Source organism: Peromyscus maniculatus, chromosome 3, assembly GCF_049852395.1.
Source record: "Peromyscus maniculatus bairdii isolate BWxNUB_F1_BW_parent chromosome 3, HU_Pman_BW_mat_3.1, whole genome shotgun sequence".
Taxonomy (NCBI): domain Eukaryota; kingdom Metazoa; phylum Chordata; class Mammalia; order Rodentia; family Cricetidae; genus Peromyscus; species Peromyscus maniculatus.
In genome coordinates, this window is record NC_134854.1 from 162,571,359 (window position 1) to 162,591,646 (window position 20,288).

General features: G+C 44.1%; 1 protein-coding gene across 2 annotated transcripts in view; it reads right to left on the reverse strand.

Moving 5' to 3' along the window:
- Recql (RecQ like helicase) overlaps positions 1 to 20,267 on the reverse strand; it is a 27,778-nt gene extending 7,511 nt beyond the window's left edge. Inside the window, exons 1-10 of one of the 2 annotated variants that reach the window (XM_076568225.1) lie at positions 20,182 to 20,260; positions 18,123 to 18,170; positions 11,832 to 12,032; positions 10,404 to 10,583; positions 8,258 to 8,364; positions 5,815 to 6,013; positions 2,020 to 2,186; positions 1,239 to 1,320; positions 252 to 400; positions 43 to 160 (exon numbers count right to left, since the gene is read on the reverse strand). In XM_076568225.1, coding sequence (XP_076424340.1) covers positions 43 to 160; positions 252 to 400; positions 1,239 to 1,320; positions 2,020 to 2,186; positions 5,815 to 6,013; positions 8,258 to 8,364; positions 10,404 to 10,583; positions 11,832 to 12,032; positions 18,123 to 18,138 — 1,219 coding nt within the window. In that variant the 5' untranslated portion in view covers positions 18,139 to 18,170; positions 20,182 to 20,260. Of the gene's footprint in view, positions 1 to 42; positions 161 to 251; positions 401 to 1,238; positions 1,321 to 2,019; positions 2,187 to 5,814; positions 6,014 to 8,257; positions 8,365 to 10,403; positions 10,584 to 11,831; positions 12,033 to 18,122; positions 18,171 to 20,181 lie in introns of both variants that reach the window. The other variant, XM_015995350.3, reaches the window with a different exon arrangement.
- Positions 20,268 to 20,288: the final 21 nt, after the last annotated feature.

Sequence of the window (20,288 nt, forward strand, 5' to 3'; positions counted from 1 at the left end):
CAAAGCCTCCTGAGATTACTTGCAGATTGGAACCCCACGTACCGGCACGCCCACTCTCTTGGTAGTAATTCTCCATGGATTTGCTCATTGAATGATGGATGACAAACCTCACATCTGGTTTGTCAATTCCCATGCCAAATGCGACTGTAGCCACTACCACCTAAAACGTGTTAATATTTGATTAGCTAATTAAGTCATTTAAATAATTTAAAGGTAAGTTAGGCTTTCATAAAAAAATACATATACTTAACCTGAAGCTCATTGGCTGACCACCGTGTATGAACCTTGGTCTTATCTTCTGGTTCCATATTGGCATGGTAACTGCCTGCATGAATTCCCAGTTTTTGTAAACTAATGGTAACTTGTTCAGAGTCTTTCTGAGAAAAACAGTATATGATTCCTGCAGTAAAATATGGCCAAGTTTAGGTATGCATGCACAGCACATTCCTGAGGGTTAATTTACACCATGCTCAAGACACTGATCTGGTTACAAGGCAGAGGGGAAATGAGTTATGAAAGCCCCAAGCCCCTGTGCACATACTGATTGTTGGGTATAACCCAGGGTTTAATGTCCAGCTTTCCCTAAGCAGAAATGAGCCCTGGGCTGCCAGCTGGGGTCCCCATGACCAAAAGAGGGTCTTCCTGCAACTGTATCCTCATTACACAGCATTTCTTAAACTGATGTAAGCTCTGTGAGATGCTGTGAAGAGTGGGGGGTGGTGACAGCCCCCAGGGTGTAGGCACAACCTCCAGGAGGGATAAACAGCTGCAGCATCTCTCAGACTTGATCAGGAACTCTTTTCCCAGATGCCATTACTCTCTCCTAACCACCTCCAGGGCAGTGCCAAAGGCCACTAGTCTTCAATGCCACTGGTATAGTCCTTAGCTCAGGAACACAGAAACAGATGTCCCCAACTTCACCTTGCTTCACCTGTAAGTATGTACAGGACCCTTCCTGAAAGGTACTGTGTCTTGTGTCTCTTCAGAACATCGTTACTCACTCAGGAAGGTATATGACAGATACTAATGTGTCAACAATACTGTCACCCGACCTACTCAACAGCAGGCAAAGCAGGCAGCTTTGACTCCAACTGTGACAGGGATGCCACACACAGCCTCTGAGACCAAATGAATGGATTTGATCTCATTGTCAGCTATTAATCAAGTATCATTGGAAGGATTTATGCCATTTCATAAATGGACTCTCAGCCCCCAAACTGATTTGTTTTTAACATTACCTGATTGCCCTTTGTACCGTCCATTAATGAGCTTTACAATGTCCTCAATAAAGTCTTCAGCGTTCGAGGGCTTTTGCCGAACCTAAAAAAAGCAGTCTTATTAAAAAGTAGATTCACCAATGCCACCCAAGTTGTACCTGCTTACAACCTCTGAGGTCTGAGTCCCGCATAGGAAGTATCCCTTTCTCTCAGTCTTCCTGGCCTCACAGGACTCACCCATCTGACTTGTTCCTGCCTCTGCCTAGCCTCTCTCCTTAATTTTCAGTCCCTAATCTGCCAGAGATGAGGAGGCATAGAAACAGCAGGTAATTTGTGAAGATGGAAGTTTTTCTATTGTCTGATGCTTTAATAAAAACATGAAGCACAGTATGAAAGCAATGAAAAAGGAAAGATTAAATCCGTCCTTAACACAGCTTGAAAGAAACCAGAAAGCCACTGGAATATTTTACCTTCAAGCACATATCAGATAAAATACACAGGGAATGCTAGAGAACATATTGTGTGCATTTATGTTTCTATCACTCAGTTTTACAGACATCAGCAGGGCTCTTGGTTTCACTCTTCCTTGCTCTCAATCTTGTGACTTGCTCAAATTGTATATAAAAGGACGCATCACTTAGTGCAGTATTGTTTTCTACTGGGCCTAATGTAGATTATGCTGTACAAGACATGGATAAACTAAAGCACTAATGAATGTCCTAATAATTACTTCATGACATTAAAAACGATTCTACTGTCATTATGTAAATAATCACAATGAAGAAATGTAACCTCTGTATACCTCATAATAAAGATTTGGTCGGTTGAAAGATGCTGTAAAAGTCAAACACTTTTCCACACACAGAATTTTCTGTGCATCCTTCAAAACATGATTAGTTGCTGTTGCAGTCAGCCCAATCAGCGAGGTGTCGGGAAACTGGCGCTTCAAGATGCCGAGTGCCTTATAATCTGAAAAAGATGACATGGTCTGTCTCTCTGTGAACCCTCAGAGAATGAGAGCAAATCAGACCTTTAACACCACAGTTGAGCAATGGCTCCCACAGTGTTTCTTGCAGAGTTAGCTGTATCTAAGTTGGAAGGACCTGCCACTCTTCTTGAATTCAGAGGCTTTAGTGCACTTTTCTTCAAAAATAATGTTCTTGTCAGGGGTTGAAATAATGTCCTGTTAAAAGCAGGTGCTGTGCAGATAATTCCTCTTGGATGAAACATTTCTGGGAGGCCATTCAGGCTCACGAGACTCACATGACTGAAAAGGTCTCTCCACATGGCTATGGAAGTAAACAATTACTGGGGGAAGGCAGTCTCTCCAGTAGTATAACTGCCAGTAAATCCTACCCAGGACTCCAGTGATGCATCACTCATGAGTCATCACCCAAGCTGGGATGAGCTTTTCAGTGACACAGCTGCCCAAATCACCCATGTTCCTGTACAACCTAAACTCCGTCGCTCACCAAGCTGGACTTACGTGGAACTGTTTCTTTGATGTGTTACGACCTTCTCCTTCTGGGGTGAATAGCAGTGATAGCCCCAGAAAAGGTCATGCAGTAAGGGATAGTAGGTATGCTGTCAAGTGATGCACTGTGGTATACTTGTTAAACAATAGGCGCAAGGGACAGTGGGATCATCAGAGCACTTGATCTATTACAACCAACAAGCTAGATGAAGTGTGTGATCATCATCGATCTACCTGGTACCACCCAAGAGTAGCAGTTCAGAGCAGAAGACAAGGTAAGGCCACTGCTTTTGGAAGAACCTGTGGCAGAGACACCATTCAGGCTGATACCTGTCACACACATCCAATCATGACAAGAGTGGTCCTTTATTCCCCTTCAGTACTTAAAATGTTTGATAGAAATTGGAAAAGAAATGTGGCAGGAAGTGAGTACTGGAGAAGAAGACTACCTGGGAAGTCGTAGACTTCAGAGATAGCATTCTTCAGGTCTGGAAGAATACACAGGGTAAAGCAGGAGGACAGCACATAGTGCCAATCACTGTGGAAACTGCACAGCAAGCAATTCAAGGAGCCAGATCACAGGGTATGATCTAGATGGACCTACTGTCCAATCCATTCAGGGAATTCTATTTCCCAGAATTCCTTCCATGTACAGTATCAAGAGCTACTTGTGCCGGATGGTGGTGGCGCACGCCTTTAATCCCAGCACTCGGGAGGTAGAGCCAAGCGGATCCCTGTGAGTTCGAGGCCAGCCTGGGCTACCAAGTGAGTTCCAGGAAAGGCGCAAAGCTACACAGAGAAACCCTGTCTCGAAAAACCAAAAAAAAAAAAAAAAAAAGAGCTACTTGTCTTTGAACATCTTCCTGGCAAGTTCTAGTCAACTTTGCTCTCTTCCACTCTTCCTTAGACTCTTCTTTCAACTGCAAGCTTCAACAGCTAACACTGGCAGAACCCTACAGCAGACTCCACAGATGCTCCTCAGAGGGCAAGGCCTCACAGAGGACTGGCTCGCCATGAACTTCCCCAATGAGGCCCCTTTGACCCTATGTGTGGCCCTCCCAGCTCTGGATTGTCCTCCTTCACAGTGCTCAGGAAAGTGCTCTGGGTTACGAGCTGATCCTGCAGCTTCCTCTTCAGACCTCCCTGTGCTCAGATCCTCCTGCAGCTGTGCAAGGTCTCTGTCCTGTCTACAGACATCCTGTCACATTCACACTGTCTCGGATTTCTGCATCACCCTCACCGGAATGTTCATGTAGAAACCAGGCTTACGTGAAGCTATCAACAGCACAGCCAGCTGGTTCTATGAAGCCAGGACTCCATCTGACATGTCTCAAGTCAGACAAAGAACACCCAGGCTCATGTTTCAGAAATCAGTCTTGGATAGCAGTGCCAAGGTCACGCTAGAGCAGGAAAACACCAGACAGGGAAAACCCTGTTTCATGGCCCCCATCGGATGCCTTCAGTGATGAACTGTGGCAACAACATGGTGAAGAAAATGGAGTCTGGGGCTGAAGAGATACTTTAGCAGTTGCAATCACTGGCTACTCAACTGCGTTTGATTCCTGGGACTCACATGGGTAGCTCAGTCCAATCCAGGAGATCCAACACTCTCTTCTGGCCTCCTGAGGCACCAGGCACACACAAGGTGAACATACATACACAAGGGTAAAACACTTACGCATGTATGATTAATAAATCTAAAAAAAAATGTTGAAAGATAATGGAGTTCTTGGGCTGAAATTTAATAAAAGAAATTACAACCTAAAAAATTCATTCTTCAGGTCATAAGATCACTGCCTCTGAAGAAATGTAAAGAAAGGTAAAAACAGACTGGAATTCTAGAAAACACTGATATTTAAGGAAAAAATTAAAGACAAAAATAATTGCAAAGTAAGAAATTCAATAGTGGTTGTTACATGATGGTAAACAAGGGAGAAGAAAGTGGTGAGGTGAGAGGTGACCAGTATGAACCCCTCAGGGGGACTAAAAATCCAGTACTGATAGGTGGAACCTGCAGAAAGGACAGCTGAAGGGATAACTGACTGACTGATGGAAAGCTGAGCTGTGGTGGAAAGCAGTGCAGTCATGTAGACAGCAGGATGGGAAAGCAGCCCCTCAGCTGACACGGGCTGGCAGAAGGGCCGCGGTCCAGGGCAGATGCAGCAGAGGCCAGTGGCTACAGCAGAGACTGCACGGGGAAAACATGGGACCCATGACAGATAAACAGGCTCACTCAGGATGTCCTTGAGAGTTAAACATCCCAAAAGGAAAAGTAGCCGAGGCCAGGCAATAAGAATACTTAATTTAAAATTGTGGCCAGGTATGGTTGTACATGCCTTTAATTATGACATACGGGAGGCAGAGGCAGGCAGATCTCTGTGAGCTCAAGGCCAGCCCGATCTACATAGTGAGTTCCAGGACTATACAGAGAGACCGTCTCAAAAACAAAACAAAACAAAAAATAATAATAATAAAATTATGTGTGCATCCATGTATGTATGATGTATGTGAGAACACATCCACGCAGAGGTCAGTGATTGCCTTTGAGGCAAGGTCTTTTTTGTTGTGGCTGCTGTGCTGTGTACACCCAGCAAGCTGGCCGGCAAGCTCCCAGGGATTCTCCTGTCTCCCCCTCCCATCTCGACAAAGGAGTGCTGAGCTGCTGGACTCAGCATTCCATGGGGCCTGGGGATTCAAACTCAGGTCCACACATGGCAATGTGGGCACTTTACCACTGAACTATCTCCTTAGCTAAGATTTTTTAAAATAAAATAATGAGTAACTTTCTCTAGCACAACTATAGGATTAGTTTGGGAGCTGAAGTAGTACTAAAATGTCTCATCCAGCTTCAACTAGTTGGGTAGGATACTGAAAAACCCAGAAAACTGAGAATCCCTTCAAAGTCCTGTAAAGTCCTCAATAAACAGGAAACAGTCAAGAAGGGGTCTGGAATGCTAGAGCTGTAACATGGGTTAGAGGCAGGCATCTCACAGGTTCACAGCAGGTAGATGAGATGCTGCAAGGATGAAGCCGGAGGAAATAAACAAACAATTTCAACAGAGGCAGGCAATTTGACCATGGCGAGCTGAGCAAGAACCCAGACCCCAACGTAAACATGCATACCAGGTCTGAAATCATGTCCCCACTGACTGCAACAATGCACTTCATCCACTGCGATTCGAGTCAGTCTCCCAGCTTCATAGGCTTTCTCTAGCCTTGACATGAACATCTTGCTTTTTGCAATTTTCTCTGGAGTCACATAAATCAGCTTTAACTGGGAGTTTTTATTCACCATTTCAGCATGAACCCATTTCACATGCTCCTATTAAAGACAAATCAGACACAATCATTGTAGAGTCAAGCTGGTGGACACGACACTAAGTGAAAAATGGATGCTCGTTACTGAAAAGCAACAGCCTGGGGCTCTTCCTGAAGCAGATGCTGGCTCATTAAAACTGAAGCCACGCCCCTCTGTAAGCTTCGTGGCAGCTGTGCAAACGGTAATCCAGTGACTCACTCCAGATGGACAAAGATAAAATCACAGTCATTTGGCGAAAAAAAATGAGGAGGAAACATGAACGTGACAAGATTCTCCAATAAAGAATGTGTATAATTATAAATAGTTAATAGAACCCAAAATGTGAACCAAATACAGTAGCTGTGGCCATAATTGTAGTTTTTACAAATTCACTCATTACATTTATAATTATATACCCATGAACAAAAAATATTTCTTTTAATTCTAGCCAATTTAACAAAGTTATCAAATATTAAATATATATTAATATATATTAAATATTAAATACATAGACCCTTAGGGACACTCACCATTACACATTCTATAGTATAAACACCTTAGACAGAATGCTGCCAGTGCTGCACTGAGCTTTCTTCTGTCTCTTCATTAGAGGTATGCACCGGGGCCAGCAAGATGGCTCAGCAGGCACAGGAGTCTGCCACCAAACCTGAGAACCTGAGTTTGACCCTCAGGAGACACCCAGTAGAAGGAGAGAGCGACTCCTGCAAGTTGTCTTCTGCCCTCCACATGTGCATGCACAGTGGTGGCATGCCCATGCCCTACTCCACTGACACACAAACAAGTGACACAAGGCAACACAAGAGTTACACACTGAAAATTTCCCATTAAAACATGAGGCCTTGGATTTGTTCATATGAATAAATCAAGGGTAAGGGTATAGATGAAGAATGGCAACTATATGGCAACTTTTTTTTCTTTTTTTACTATTGACACTAATTTGTGTATTTTTAAAGAGTTTGAGAGAATTTACAAAAAACAGATTGGAAGAGGTCTGTCCTTGTAGATAAGGGCAAGATGGTCCATCCCCACACACATACATACAGGTTCTTAGTAACTCAAGGTTCTTAGTAACTAAAAGTTCTTTGCTATTTGTGTGTTTGTGTGTGTGTGTGTGTGTGTGTGTGTGTGTGTGTGCGCGCGCTGTGTGCATGTGGAGATGTTTAAATGTAGACAACATCAGAAGTCACACTCTCCACTTTATTTTTTGAGTCTCGCTGAACCTTGAGCTCCTCAATTAGGCTAGGCTAGCTGGCCAGCAAGCTCCAGGGATCCTCCTGTCTCCACCGTGCCAGCTCCAGGACTACACATGGCAACCACTATGTCTAGTTTTATATGGTCCCGGAATTAAACTCAGGCTGCCCTCATACTGCAAGCACCGTCCCCCATGAACCATCTCCCCAGTCCCTCCTTGCTCTTTTATAGTACATACCACAAAACATGTTAGCAAATGCTTCCCATTAAGTGCTAGACAGGAGGAAGGCTGTCGTGTGGGATGCGTATTCTCCATCAGCACTCAACTGAGTTGCTGTAGGAGCAAACCAGTGCCTAAGGGAATAAGCTTGCTGGTTCCAACACAGGTTTACTGATGGACAATGGACACCAAATCTCTGTGACTTCACATGTCATAAAACACTGATGCTTTTCATGGTTGTTTGCTGTGGGATGGTCTGTATGTCAAATTGCCCTGATTGGTCAATAAATAAAACACTGATTGGCCAGTGGCCAGGCAGGAAGTATAGGAGGGACTAACAGAGAAGAGAATTAAGGGAAGAGGAAGGGAAAGGGGTCACTGCCAGCTGCCACCATGACAAGCAGCATGTGAAGACACCAGTAAGCCACGAGCCACGTGGCAAGGTATAGCTTTATAGAAATAGATTAATTTAAGCTATAAAAGCAGTTAACAAGAAGCCTGCCATGGCCATACAGTTTGTAAGCAATATAAGTCTCTGTGTTTACTGGGTTGGGTCTGAGTGGCTGTGGGACTGGCGGTAAACAGAGATTTGTCCTGACTGTGGGCAAGGCAGGGAAACTCTAGCTACAGTTGTTTGGCTTTTTTTTTTTCCCTATCTTTATAACTATAAAGGGCATTTTTAATGAATGGGTTATACAAAAATAGACAGTGTCCAGAACTAGCCTCTGAGCAGAAGACTGCGACTCCTGATGCAGGGTTTGTAACTTAGAGACACAGCTGAGACTCCCCAATCAGTTAAGAGTTTATATCTGAAAACCCAAACCATACTCATATACCTTAGAGCTAGAAGCATTCAACATAGTAGCTGAAATTCCCAACTGTTTTAAAACCATCAGTTGATCTTCCATAAGAGAGATGAGTGGGCAAATCACAAGTGTAAAACCTAAAAGGGAAAAAAAAAACAAAAACCTACTTTACACTTTACACTCCCACCACAATGGGCTGCACTACTTACTCTCTGTACCTTGCGGGCCCTACCTACTACTCAGGCAGTTACCAATGCAGATTTATCAGTGTAACTATATCTTAGCTTCATAAATAAGGAGATGGGAAAAATAAATGACCAAACAAGATGAATGTAAGCCAAATAAAATATAAGATAAGACATTGGGCTGGAGTGATAGCTCAGCAGTTAAGAGCAGAGTTTCACACAGCACCAGGATTCAATTCCCAGCACACAGTGATTCACAACTATCTGTAACTCCAGTTCTAGGAGATCCAATGCCTCTTCTGAGCTCAGAAGACTCTCACAAGCATGTGGACACTGACACACTCTCTCTCTCTCTCTCTCTCTCTCTCTCTCTCTCTCTCTCTCTCTCTCTCTCTCTCTCTCTCACACACACACACACACACACACACACACACACACACACACACATACATACACAGAAAAACTAAAATAAGTAGTTTTTTAAGATAATAGAAATCTCTATCTTTCTTCAATGCCATAGAAACACAGATTTTACTACTTTGAATTTGTTACCCTCTTTAACAACCAATATAGAAAATCTCAATAAAATAACACTCACCGGGCCTAATACTAAACTGCTCTATCAGAGAAAAACTACCCCAAAACTGTCCACACAGTCTGTGCTGCTCCGAATGGCAGGCACATGTGGGCTTCACTCATCACATCAGATAACGTCAGCCTGGGGGCAAACCAGAGCAGAGCAGCGACAGAACCAACTCCGCCTGTAAGCTGCTCTGTGCTGCTCTATGCACAACTTCACGTCTCTGCTCTTTGTTCCTCACAGTCATCTGGCAGTACAGAGACAGAGTAGATACAGTCACTCACATCAGGGTCTCTGCCCTGTCAGTCTGTCTGTCTGTCTGTCTCCCCCCTCCCCCCCACACACACACATACACTGGCACCTTCTTCCTCATTAGGCACATGCACTCATTACACTTAAACACAGTCATGTCTCCTTTCATCTTTCAGAAATCCTCGACACCTGCAGTGGTCTGAATACTGATGTCCCTGGAAAGCCTTGTTGGAACCTAATACACACAGCCTTTGGGGAAGAGAGTAAGTCAGGAAGTCTGAGGCCTAGGATCAGAGTCCTGATAAACAAGGATGAAGGACTGGCCCTATCATGTGAGGATGTAGCAAGAAAGGACCACATCTGAGAGACAGTTCCATTCTAGACATCAAATGTGCTGCCACCCTGATCTTGGCCTCCATAACTGTGAGCAATAAACTTCAATTGTTTATAAATTATCCAGTCTAAGATAGTTTGTTATAGCACATCAGACAGACTAATACCTCTCTCTGCTTCCCCAGTAGCCATTCTTTTCCAGAGTACCCCACTGTCAGAAGCTTGGCTTCCCAGTCACTCAGCCTCACTCACACTTGCTGTCTAGGCCCCTGCCTGATTTCCTAGCCAAAGACTAGTCCTGGCCTTTAATCTTTAACTTTTAGGTACTGCTTTTACGTGATGTCTGCAGGCAGACATCACCAGACATCACCAGAGCTCACTCCTCCAACCTGTCCTATCCCTAGGCTAATCACAGCACATTCTCCTGATCGTCCTCCAGTACCTGGCTTGTCCTCAGCTTTCTGCAAGTCCCTCTTTCTCTCGGGTTCGGGGTGTTACTTGGAGCCCTCCTCTCTCCTCATGCCACTTCAAAGGACCCGGTTCACTTCAGTGGCTCCAGAGACATTTGCATATGGCAGCCTAGCTCACCTGGCCCGGAGCTATCTCACACCATGCTTCCCCCCACTCCAGCCCACCTGCATGCCTGTAAGCATTGTGAAGTCCATGTGCCCAACAATGACTTCACCATTTCTCTCTACCCTCAAATAAGTTTTCTCCAGTGTGACCCATTTTACTAGATAATTGATGAGTAGACAAATGAAACAAAAATGGTCTAATGAGACATTATTTCTAGTCACTTCAAGTTCAGCCACTCGGGTGTACACACCATCTGAGCACAGTGCTGGCAGCTGGTAGCACAAGCTCTTCCCACCTCCTGTGGGCATGACGAGAAAAATGTCCTTTCTAGCCATGGTGACATTGACGGTTTCCAGCTGCAGGGGTCTGAACTTCTGCAGTTTAAAAACATTTTGCAGCACATCTTTAACCTTTCCAGACCACAGGAAATCTAGAAAGAGAAAAATAGGTTGAATAGAATAGAATAATCACAACTATAAAAGAGATATGAATGTAAATGGCCACTTTTTCCATAAAGCTACCAGAATATATACAAATCACACAAATACACATAAAATGTCTAACATTTATGAACTATCAAATGTTTATAATAATTTTGTAATTAATATAGCTAAGTAGTCAAAACAAAAGCATACTGACTATTATACGGTTATTACATCAAAAATGAATTAAACACTTGCCAGTAACTGAAATTAGCCCACATGAAGGAGAGTAGTATTCAGTGAGGTATGTGAAAGGCCATCTGAATGGTGATTAGGGAGTCCACCATACCCTGAAACCTCAAGCATGAATGAACTTAACAAAACTCTGGAATTTGTGTGTAAATGTTTTACATTTAGAGACCAGTACCAAAAAATAATCTACACACACACACACACACACACACACACACACACACGCACAACAAAAAAAATTGTAATTCCTAAAAATATCTCATTAAAATTAGTAATAAATGTTTTGTACAACATTTTTAATTGTTTACATTATATATATATATATATATATATATATATATATATATATATATATATAATGTATGGGTGGTTGCCAGCACATATCTGTGTACCATGTGAGTGTTTGATTCCTTCAGAGACCAGAAGGTGTTATAGATACGCTGGGACTGGAGTTACAGATGGTTTTGAGCCACCATGCAGGCACTGGGAATCAAACCCAGCAATCAGTGTTCTTAACCACTGAGCCATCTCCCTAGCCCCTCATTCACGATTTTAAATTAATAATGTTTGTTCTCAGCTGGATGTGGTGGCACATGCCTTTAATCCCAGCACTCAGGAAGCAGAGGCAGGCAGATCTCTGTGAGTTCAAGGCCAGTTTTGTCTACATATTGAGTTCCAGGACAGCTACAGCTATGTAGACTCTGTCTCAAAAAAGGGGGGGGGGGGTTCACTATGGCAAGGGTTTGGCTAACTTTTTCTCTTTGTATTGGTTAATGCTTAAAAATTGAGCTGATACCCTCTTCACTTTTTACACACTGACAATTGCCACTAAAACCATATGCAGAGAAAACCCCAATGTATATCCCAGGACCTGGATAAAGAATGGTCTGCCTGAACGCTCCCCATGCCCCACAAGAGCCAGCTTTATCTCGGGGTACAGACTGATCCACAGGGAGTGATCTGATTCTAGATTAAAGCGATCGGAAAGCACAGGACTAGCAGACCTTCTTTATTCCATGCCGCTGGTGAGGAGTCACAGTCACTATTTGCCACCACGGCGTCAGAGCCCTCTAAGCACTGCTTGATCTTCTTTGTCAGGACTGACTTCTTCTGAAGGAGCTCTTGCTGCCTCTCTGTAAGTTCTTGAATCTGGATGTCAATTGCATGGAGCTCATTGGTTACAGATTCCAGTTCCTCTGTTAAAGCTGGGGGGAGGGGGGCGACAGACAAGACAGAATGAACAGTGTGAGCTTGCCTACTGGTTTCTGGAAATTCCTGTATAAATTCCAAGCCTACAAGTAGAAGGGCAGAGGGCTAAGAACATGTTCTAAAGTCACAGAGGCCTGGGTAGTCTCTTTCCCTGCTAAGTGATCCCAGCAAAACCCTAGCCAACACCTCACTCTCCCCTTCCACTGAATGCTCATAATGTCCAATTATTAAGACCACAGTACTGCTAGGAAGAGTTAAGAGGGTCAACACACAAGAAGTTTTCGACAGGGACCTGGTCAGAAGCTAAACATGTAATAAATGACAGCTGTCATTCTTATTATGTGACACAGAACTGGTTTAGCAGTCTCCTAAATCTCTCCAAGCAAGCCACCTGGTGACTGAGCCATTACTTCACGAAAGTCTTCATGTTTCAGCTGATGCAGTGGCATGATACAACCTGCCAATCACAAACAAGCAAGGAATATGTGAAATGAAAACCAGTGCTGTGGTCACCTGCTCTACAATACCATGGCGACAAACTCACGAAGTCTCTGTGTGAAGTTCCACTATCAAAGGCAAGTATTGACCCAAGGATTGAAGTCATGGTGAAACTCTTGTTTATCCCACATCAATGGAAGCAAGAGAAATTTTAAAGCTAATGGTATCATATCACATCTGCCCAATCAGTATAGTTTTAATGCCTCTTCCTGGGATGAAATCTTGTGATCCTGATCTACAAGGAAGAAATGAAGCAGCCATCAGGTCCACACCTGGATGGCAGGCATAGGTCAGGTGCTCCTGCATCTCATTCATGTCAGGAATGTGCTGGTGACCCTTGTTGCCATGGGTCAGAAGTCAGCTCCTGTGGTACCTGCTGAACCTTTGTGGAACAGCAAGTGGCCTGCAACTTCTCTGTGTTCCTGGAAATTTGGGGTAGGTTTGCTTGCAACTTTGTGTGGGACACAGCATCCTGGACATGATGGCACACTGCTGCAAGTCCTAATGAGCACCAGATGAGTCCCGCACTGTCCTAAGTTCCAGCTTATCCTACAAGATGCAGCCACCCATGCAGGTTTGAATGGCCCTTACCTTCCCATACTCCATACCCCTCTCCCTTTCTCACTGTGGGCACAGCTAACCAGGACCCGCTGCCCAGCCAACTCCAGCTAACCAGGACCCGCTGCCCAGCCAACTCCCACAATCACACATAGTATCTTACTGGTTATTGGTGGTGTCACTGTATCATGGCAGTGCTGCACCTAGGACCTCAGGTGTGCCACACAAGCCATCTACCCGACCTACAGCCCAAATCCTCTTTGTATTCTGTGACAGGGTCTCACTGACTTACCCAGGCTGGCCTTGAACTTAAAATCCAACCCCCTCAGACTCCTGAGTACATTTTTTACGGGTGTTTATTACCTTCCCTCAGAAATCAATGTGGCCTGCCCCAAGAAACTAAGTTACCATGTGACCTGTGCTTCCTACCATTAGCACAGATTCATAAGACAGACCACCAGCACAACAGAGGTGGTATATGAAAAAGTGAGCTCAAACAGGTGTTAAGTGAAGGCAAGAACAAGGAGTACAAGTCTATATTGCCCCTCATCAACCTCCTGAACCTATGACCTCTCAGGGAGTTCCTGACACCTAGATTCCGTACATCTATTATTAGACTGAGGAAGAAAACCAACACAGGTTTAACCTAGAGGATTCTGTGTGATGAACTGGTGAGATGCTTAGGGCTGGGCAAGAAGAATCCTAGGAAAGTGGCACAGCGTCTGGGGAGGACTGTATAGGAACTCCACACAGGCATTAACTGTGAAAACACTTATGTCCTGTGGGAAAGCCCATTAACAATAACGAAGAAGACGCTAATTCATCACATGGACAAAACCACCTGGACATCAGCCAAGGCTATTCTTGTACAAGAGCAAGAACACACTGTCTGTGTTACAGCACCAACATCCACTCACTGAGACTAATCTGGTTACATACAGGTCAGTGTCCAGCCTGCAGACCGCACACACTCACTGAGTCTCTCTGTGGCACCATTCTTAAAAGGAAGACCAGATGCCTGGCAGCAGACTGTCAAGACACTGGAACCTTCTATGATGGAAGTGTCTCACTCATGTACGCTTGCTCTGCACATGGGCTTGCCTTCCCTGGAATGCTTCTGTGAAATCCACCATACCTCAATTTAGAAAATGCCTTAGGGGCAATATTCATAATTTGCACAGACTACTTCTAACCACAGGTCACAAAGTTCTTGGGAAAGTACTGGTTAATTCACATCCCTCAGTGTTTAGAAAAACAAGGTTGAGAGAATAACAAAAAGACATTTTTAGAAAATCAATTGTAGTGCTAGCTGGTAACAATACTTTAAAAGGCTAGAGTAGTTTCTGCTTCTCTGTCTCTCTGTCTCTGTCTCTGTCTCTCTCACACACACACACGCATACACACACACAAACACACACACATGCTCTCATGGTCTGCTCCACATCAGTGACTACTGATGCCTCTGCTGTAGCCTTAGGAGGCAGTGGCCCCTCCTACTGTGACCTCGAATGAGCCACTAGTTAAACTGCCACTCGTTCCTCAGGCTTTGCGTGCTGCTGGTCTTGAGGCTCTAGGTACCAAGGAAAAGAGCAGTGCTCCAAAAACCAGACGCCAAAGGCCTGCACTTGCACACCAGAAAATCAACAGACTAGGGTGGCTGAGCTGGCTGGGAAAGTGGCGCTGAGTACTAAGGGGAAGGTGAGTCACTATTACACCACAGAAATAAGGAATGTGTCGGGAACAGGGGTCCATTGGGCACCTCCACCATTCCCATATATTCCTGTGATAAAGCTATTACAAAGTGACAATGTTTAATAATTTTTGTAATAAGCACACCAATAAGAGAAGTCTTTGCCTAGAAACAAACCTTAAACAGCTCAAGTAGGAAGCTGGAGAAGGCAAAACTGAAACACCAACTCTGACACTGAACACCAAGAACAAGACATGCATACCCCATCTTTCTCCTTCATCTTGTGACTTGCCTTTGGGCCGCACTTGTGGCTTTCTGTTTTTGATTTCCTGGTTCCTCTCCTATTTCTCAAACACATAACATAAAACGGTTAATAGTAGTTAACTCCTACGTTAGGCTGTGAGTCTCACGTTAACCAAGAGGGTGGGACTGAGATGAATAAAGACAAATCAGTGCTCTGGGAGGCTGTACAGGGGAGAGTTTCGCCATGGCAGAAGCACGATTGCATCACTGCCTGCATCTGTCAGTTCGGTAAGACAGAGGCCAAGTGGGGGAATCTGTGCTGTGCTGCCTCAGCCAGGGTGGAACTACACTGCCCAGCATCCCCTTCCCTGGGCAGTTCTAGAGAACCCTCTTTCCCACATCTCCGTATCTGGATGAGTGTCAGATCAGGTCACCTTCCTGACATGGAACTGCTGCGGGATGACCTCAGGAAAGCAGCAGGGCCCGCAGGGCCTCCAGAACCCATCCTCCTTCAGTTCTCCAAACCTTCAGCCAGGCTGTGCGCAGAAGTACAGCAGCTCTAGGACAGTGTTGTCGTCGTCGCCCCCCCCCCCCCCCCAAACTGCGGGAGAACCATAGAACAAGTCACATGGTAAGAACTAGCAGTCCATCTTCACAGACAGTAGTTTGCCTTTGCTTTCCCCACCTCAGGCCTAGTATCAGACACACAGTAACACAGAGAGGGCTTAACTACTTCCCACAGTCACGCAAGAGTTAATCTTTAATCACTACAATGAATCTCTTTCCACAGACATGGCACTTCTGCTTCTCAAACCAAATACTGCCTCATCCAGTGTCAACCCCGAAACAAAGTCAGCACTGGTGACCCTCACACAAAGTCCTGATGGACTAAAAGTGTAAGACAATCTGGGTGTTGAGACCTACTCAAAATGATACTGTTTCTAAAGCTAGTCTATACAATACAGGTTACAGGAGGGGAGAGTAAATACTCGGTGAACGACTTCAGCAAGCCACAAGGGAGAACAAGGCAAGAGGATAGTACACTGCTGCTACCACATCTCAAGAGCACGTTGACGTGAGTGGGTCACACACCAGACTTCCTAAGCTTGTGGTTCATGTGTGGATGTTCTAGCAATGTCCCAAGCTGAAACTAACCAAGTACCTCCCTCCCATCAAATACAAAACAACAAACCAAAGGCAATTTCAAAGGGTGTCTCAAATACAGATCAACAGACGGGTAGAACAGCAGAGGAAGCAGACTAACTTCTTAAAATAGATCGGCTCCATTATTTGGTTAGTTTTAAATCACACTGGAAGAGCTGAAATCTGGGAAAGTAAAGTAAGACAAGGAATCCAACCATGACCACACTAAACTTACTCTGTTCAACAGCACCTGTTAGTCTCATCTTTACCATGAAGTAAAGCCTATTTGGGTAAGGACCTCAACAAATTATTACCACTGATCATTAACTTGCAGGCTGTGAGAACGAGTCCTGAGACAAAGCAAAAAACTTGGGTGGTTATATATCCACACTTACACTTAGGCAAACTGTAATGTTTTATGCCAGTTTGTGTGGTGGCTGTGTTCTATACAGAAGAAAAACCCTTCCGAGTATTTTCTAAAGAGAACTCGGTCTTGTTTCCCAGCTGGTAGGGTAGCATGCAGCAAAGGCCATAACCATTACACCACAGAAAAGACTGGAAAACCATCCTAGTTAACAAACGTTCCCTGCCCCTGCCAGTGGGTCACCCATCAATCAAACCAAGAGCAAGATGGTACTATCACAGCACAGTCTGATCACCTGAAACCTGCAATAAAGGGAAACAGCTGATCTGAGGAAGGTCGATAATGGAGAGATTGCTTCTGGGAACTTAAGGAACTACCCCGAGAGCACACAAAGCTTTAGATTCCAGTGTGTTCAATGTTGCACAGTTCATATTGTCAAAATGGACAGAGCAAAAGTTCAAGTAAGTAAGGTCAGTTTTTAAAAAGTCACACATTTCAGGCATTAAAAATAGAATAATTAAACTACAGAATTTATTTATATTTTTTCAAAACACGGTCCAAAACTGTACAAATTATTAAAAACTTGGTTGAAAACTAATAAAACTGACGTCAATTAGCATTCATATTAACTGGGGCACTGGGGTTATGAGTGATTTATATTTTCTTCTTTATCTGTTCTCAGTCTCCTAACTTCAGTCAAAAACATTCTCAGAGCACTTAGGCACTGCTGATGGGAACATAAACGATGCAGCCACTGTGCAAAACAGCACCAGCTCCTCAAAACACTAAACATGAAATTACCATTTGATCCAGCCAGTGAACAACTGGACAGACGGCCGGTGAGACGGCTCAATGGGTAACGCCTGCTGTGCTTGCCTGACGGCCTGAGTTCTATCCCTTGAATCCACAGTGGAAAGAGAACTGATTCAAGAATATTGCCCTCTGACCTCTCCAACAATGCTGTGGCACACATACACCCATATTTATACCACAAACACACACACATAATTAAAAATCCATTGTAAGAAGAATCTTAAGACATTTCTATACCGAAGACTGTATTAGAATTATTCATAGTTTTCAAATTGAGCAAAAAATAAAAAAAAAATTAACTATTCATTAACAGATGAATGAGCAAACAAAACACAGGATATACATACAAAAGGACATTGTGGGCCTTAAAAAGGAAAAGTATTTTGACACACATTACCTTGAAGGCATAATGCCATATGAGGTTTGACAGACCTCCTGTGTAGGAGTCCCTAAAAGGTCAAGTTCAGAGAGAGAAAGGAGAACAGTAACTCTCCAGGGTTGGAGGAATGGAAGTGTGAGGAACTTTGTGGACCAGCAATCAGTCTGGGGTGGTCAGAAGGTTCTGGAGATAGACAGCAGTGACAGTCACACAGTGTGAATGCTCTGACCATCGTGACCCATTTGTTTACTAATACTGAAATGGTAAATTCTGTTGTGCACATAAATAAGACAGCTTTAAAAAATCATTTCTTGAATGAGAATTTTTCAAACTTTTTTTCAGTCAAAGAGTGAGTCAAAGAAGACAGTAACATATGGAGAATAATCGCAACCACTAACCTGAGACAGAAGCCATTCTAAAGCTGAGCTGAAGATCCGAGTGTCCTTCTAAAATTGAAAGAACAAATATGGCAACATTTTCTAACAGCAATACTGTTGGGGTTGGCACAGGTCCTGTTCAGCATGCACGGGCATTAGTGATCAGGCAAGGCAGGCATTTTCCAGGAGCAGATTCCTGTATAACACACTTCCAAAATCATCTTTACTATCAGCTAAAACTGTTATGCTGCAAACTGGGTATGTGCAGGAATGTATCCCTCCCAATTCTCCTGCCCCCCTATGAATAATGAACAGGCCTCCCTAACCAATTCCTAACCCTTCCTTTGTTCCTGAAGAGCAGCATTTTCAAAACAATTCCCCTGTTCTCCCTGCCTCCTGATGGCAATAAATCTCCACTCTTTCAGGTCTTACTTGCTCTGGCTTTGGGTTCACCAAGATGTGAACTCATGGTTTTTAGCTACAGTTTAATCTCCAGCACCACATAACGAAATGCAAACCAAACCAATACAATCAACAATGCTCAGTCGATGACAATCTGCCCCTACTGCATGAAAAAAGAACTAGAAAGCAAACCGTTTTTAAAATCCTACAGATGCTGGTGCCGAATAGAAGATCAACAACACTCACCAAACATCCTACCGTTGCAAAGTGATATGGCCAAAAAAACCAAATATTAAATAAATCTTTAAACCAGGTCCATGTGGACCTTAGCAGCATGACACACTGGCCCTCTAAGCCTTAAAAGCTGGGATGGAAGAACTCATGGCCTCAACTCACAGAGGCCATGAGTCCTGGGTTATCCTGCTTCCCAGGTGCTCGGACTAAAGGCGTGCACAGCCATGTCTGGCAGGATTTATCTTACAAATAATAAGTCAGATATATTCAAATACCACCGAAGGTTAGGTAAAAACATAAATAGATGAACCACTTAAGCATTTTACTGAGCACTTGCTTTAGCGAGTTACTGTTAAACTCACCCTTAAGTGAAACTAGTATTCTAAGCAGGTCATTTTCAGGACCTCCTCTCTGCTACAGGGAGCTTACTCCAACTTCTCTAAATTTTGCTCATTTGCAGAGAGAGAGGGTGGGGGAGCAGCTAGTATTCTATTAGCTTACAAGAATCTGAAACGGTTTAAATTGGGAGAACACGTGATTTATATTAAATTTTAATGGCTAAAACTTAAACCTGAATGACTTCTCCGAACTGTTGTGAACTTTTTTGCACAGTCAATGACAATCTGTCACCATTACATGCAAAAAGAGAAAGAAAGAAAAAAGAAAGCATGTTATATTTTGCTTAATCTTGGATTTTGCTAAATTCAAGCAAGAGTGTACACCAAAGACAGATTCTGAGCCCCTCTATTCTCACTTGGACTGTTTGCTTTATCAAACCACACCCTTCCTGTCCCAGGCTGTTAAGTCAGGTTGAGTCTTGACTAAACGGTATGGAATGGCCACACATCATTAACGAGCATAAGGATGAGTATAAGTCAAGCCTCCTCCTTCCTCATGTATACCAGCATCTCCTCACCGCTTCCTGGAGTGATAATACTCCGTCCATGGACCGTAACGGAATGTCAGAGCAGAGACTGACTCTATTCACTTTTGTAATCAAACAGCCTAGCAAAAAAATGCCTTTTGCAGAACCCGAAAACAGGAGCTCTCTCTTCGCTTAGGAGAGATATGATATAAGTCCATTTCCTCCCACTCTTTCACATAATCTTTTTTGGACTTTGCTGCCAAAAACCTGTCCCTTTTCTCCAAATTACGTAACTTCACAATAAAAGATATCTCCACACAAAATATATTCAGGAACTAATTAAGTTACGCAAAGGCCTGTCAGTCAAAAGCTGAGCCCGGGCCGCAGTCATCAATGCGGGAGGAAAACGCAAGCTAACCCAGAGCGCGCCCCTCCACCCCGCTGCCTCCACAGGAGGAGGTGGAAGCGCATGCTGCGGCGGCCAGGGCTCCTGCAAGCGGCAGCAGAGACCAGGGCTGCTTCCCACCCGTGCCGCAGACACCTGCGGGTCCACGCGCGGGGCGCGGCGCCTCCACGCACCTGTCAGCCGCTCCGAGGTGGGAAAAAAAAAAATCCTTCCCGCCACCGGCCCGCAGCACGCACCCTTCCGGATCGGCCCCCTCCACCAATCACAAACCAGCTCCTCT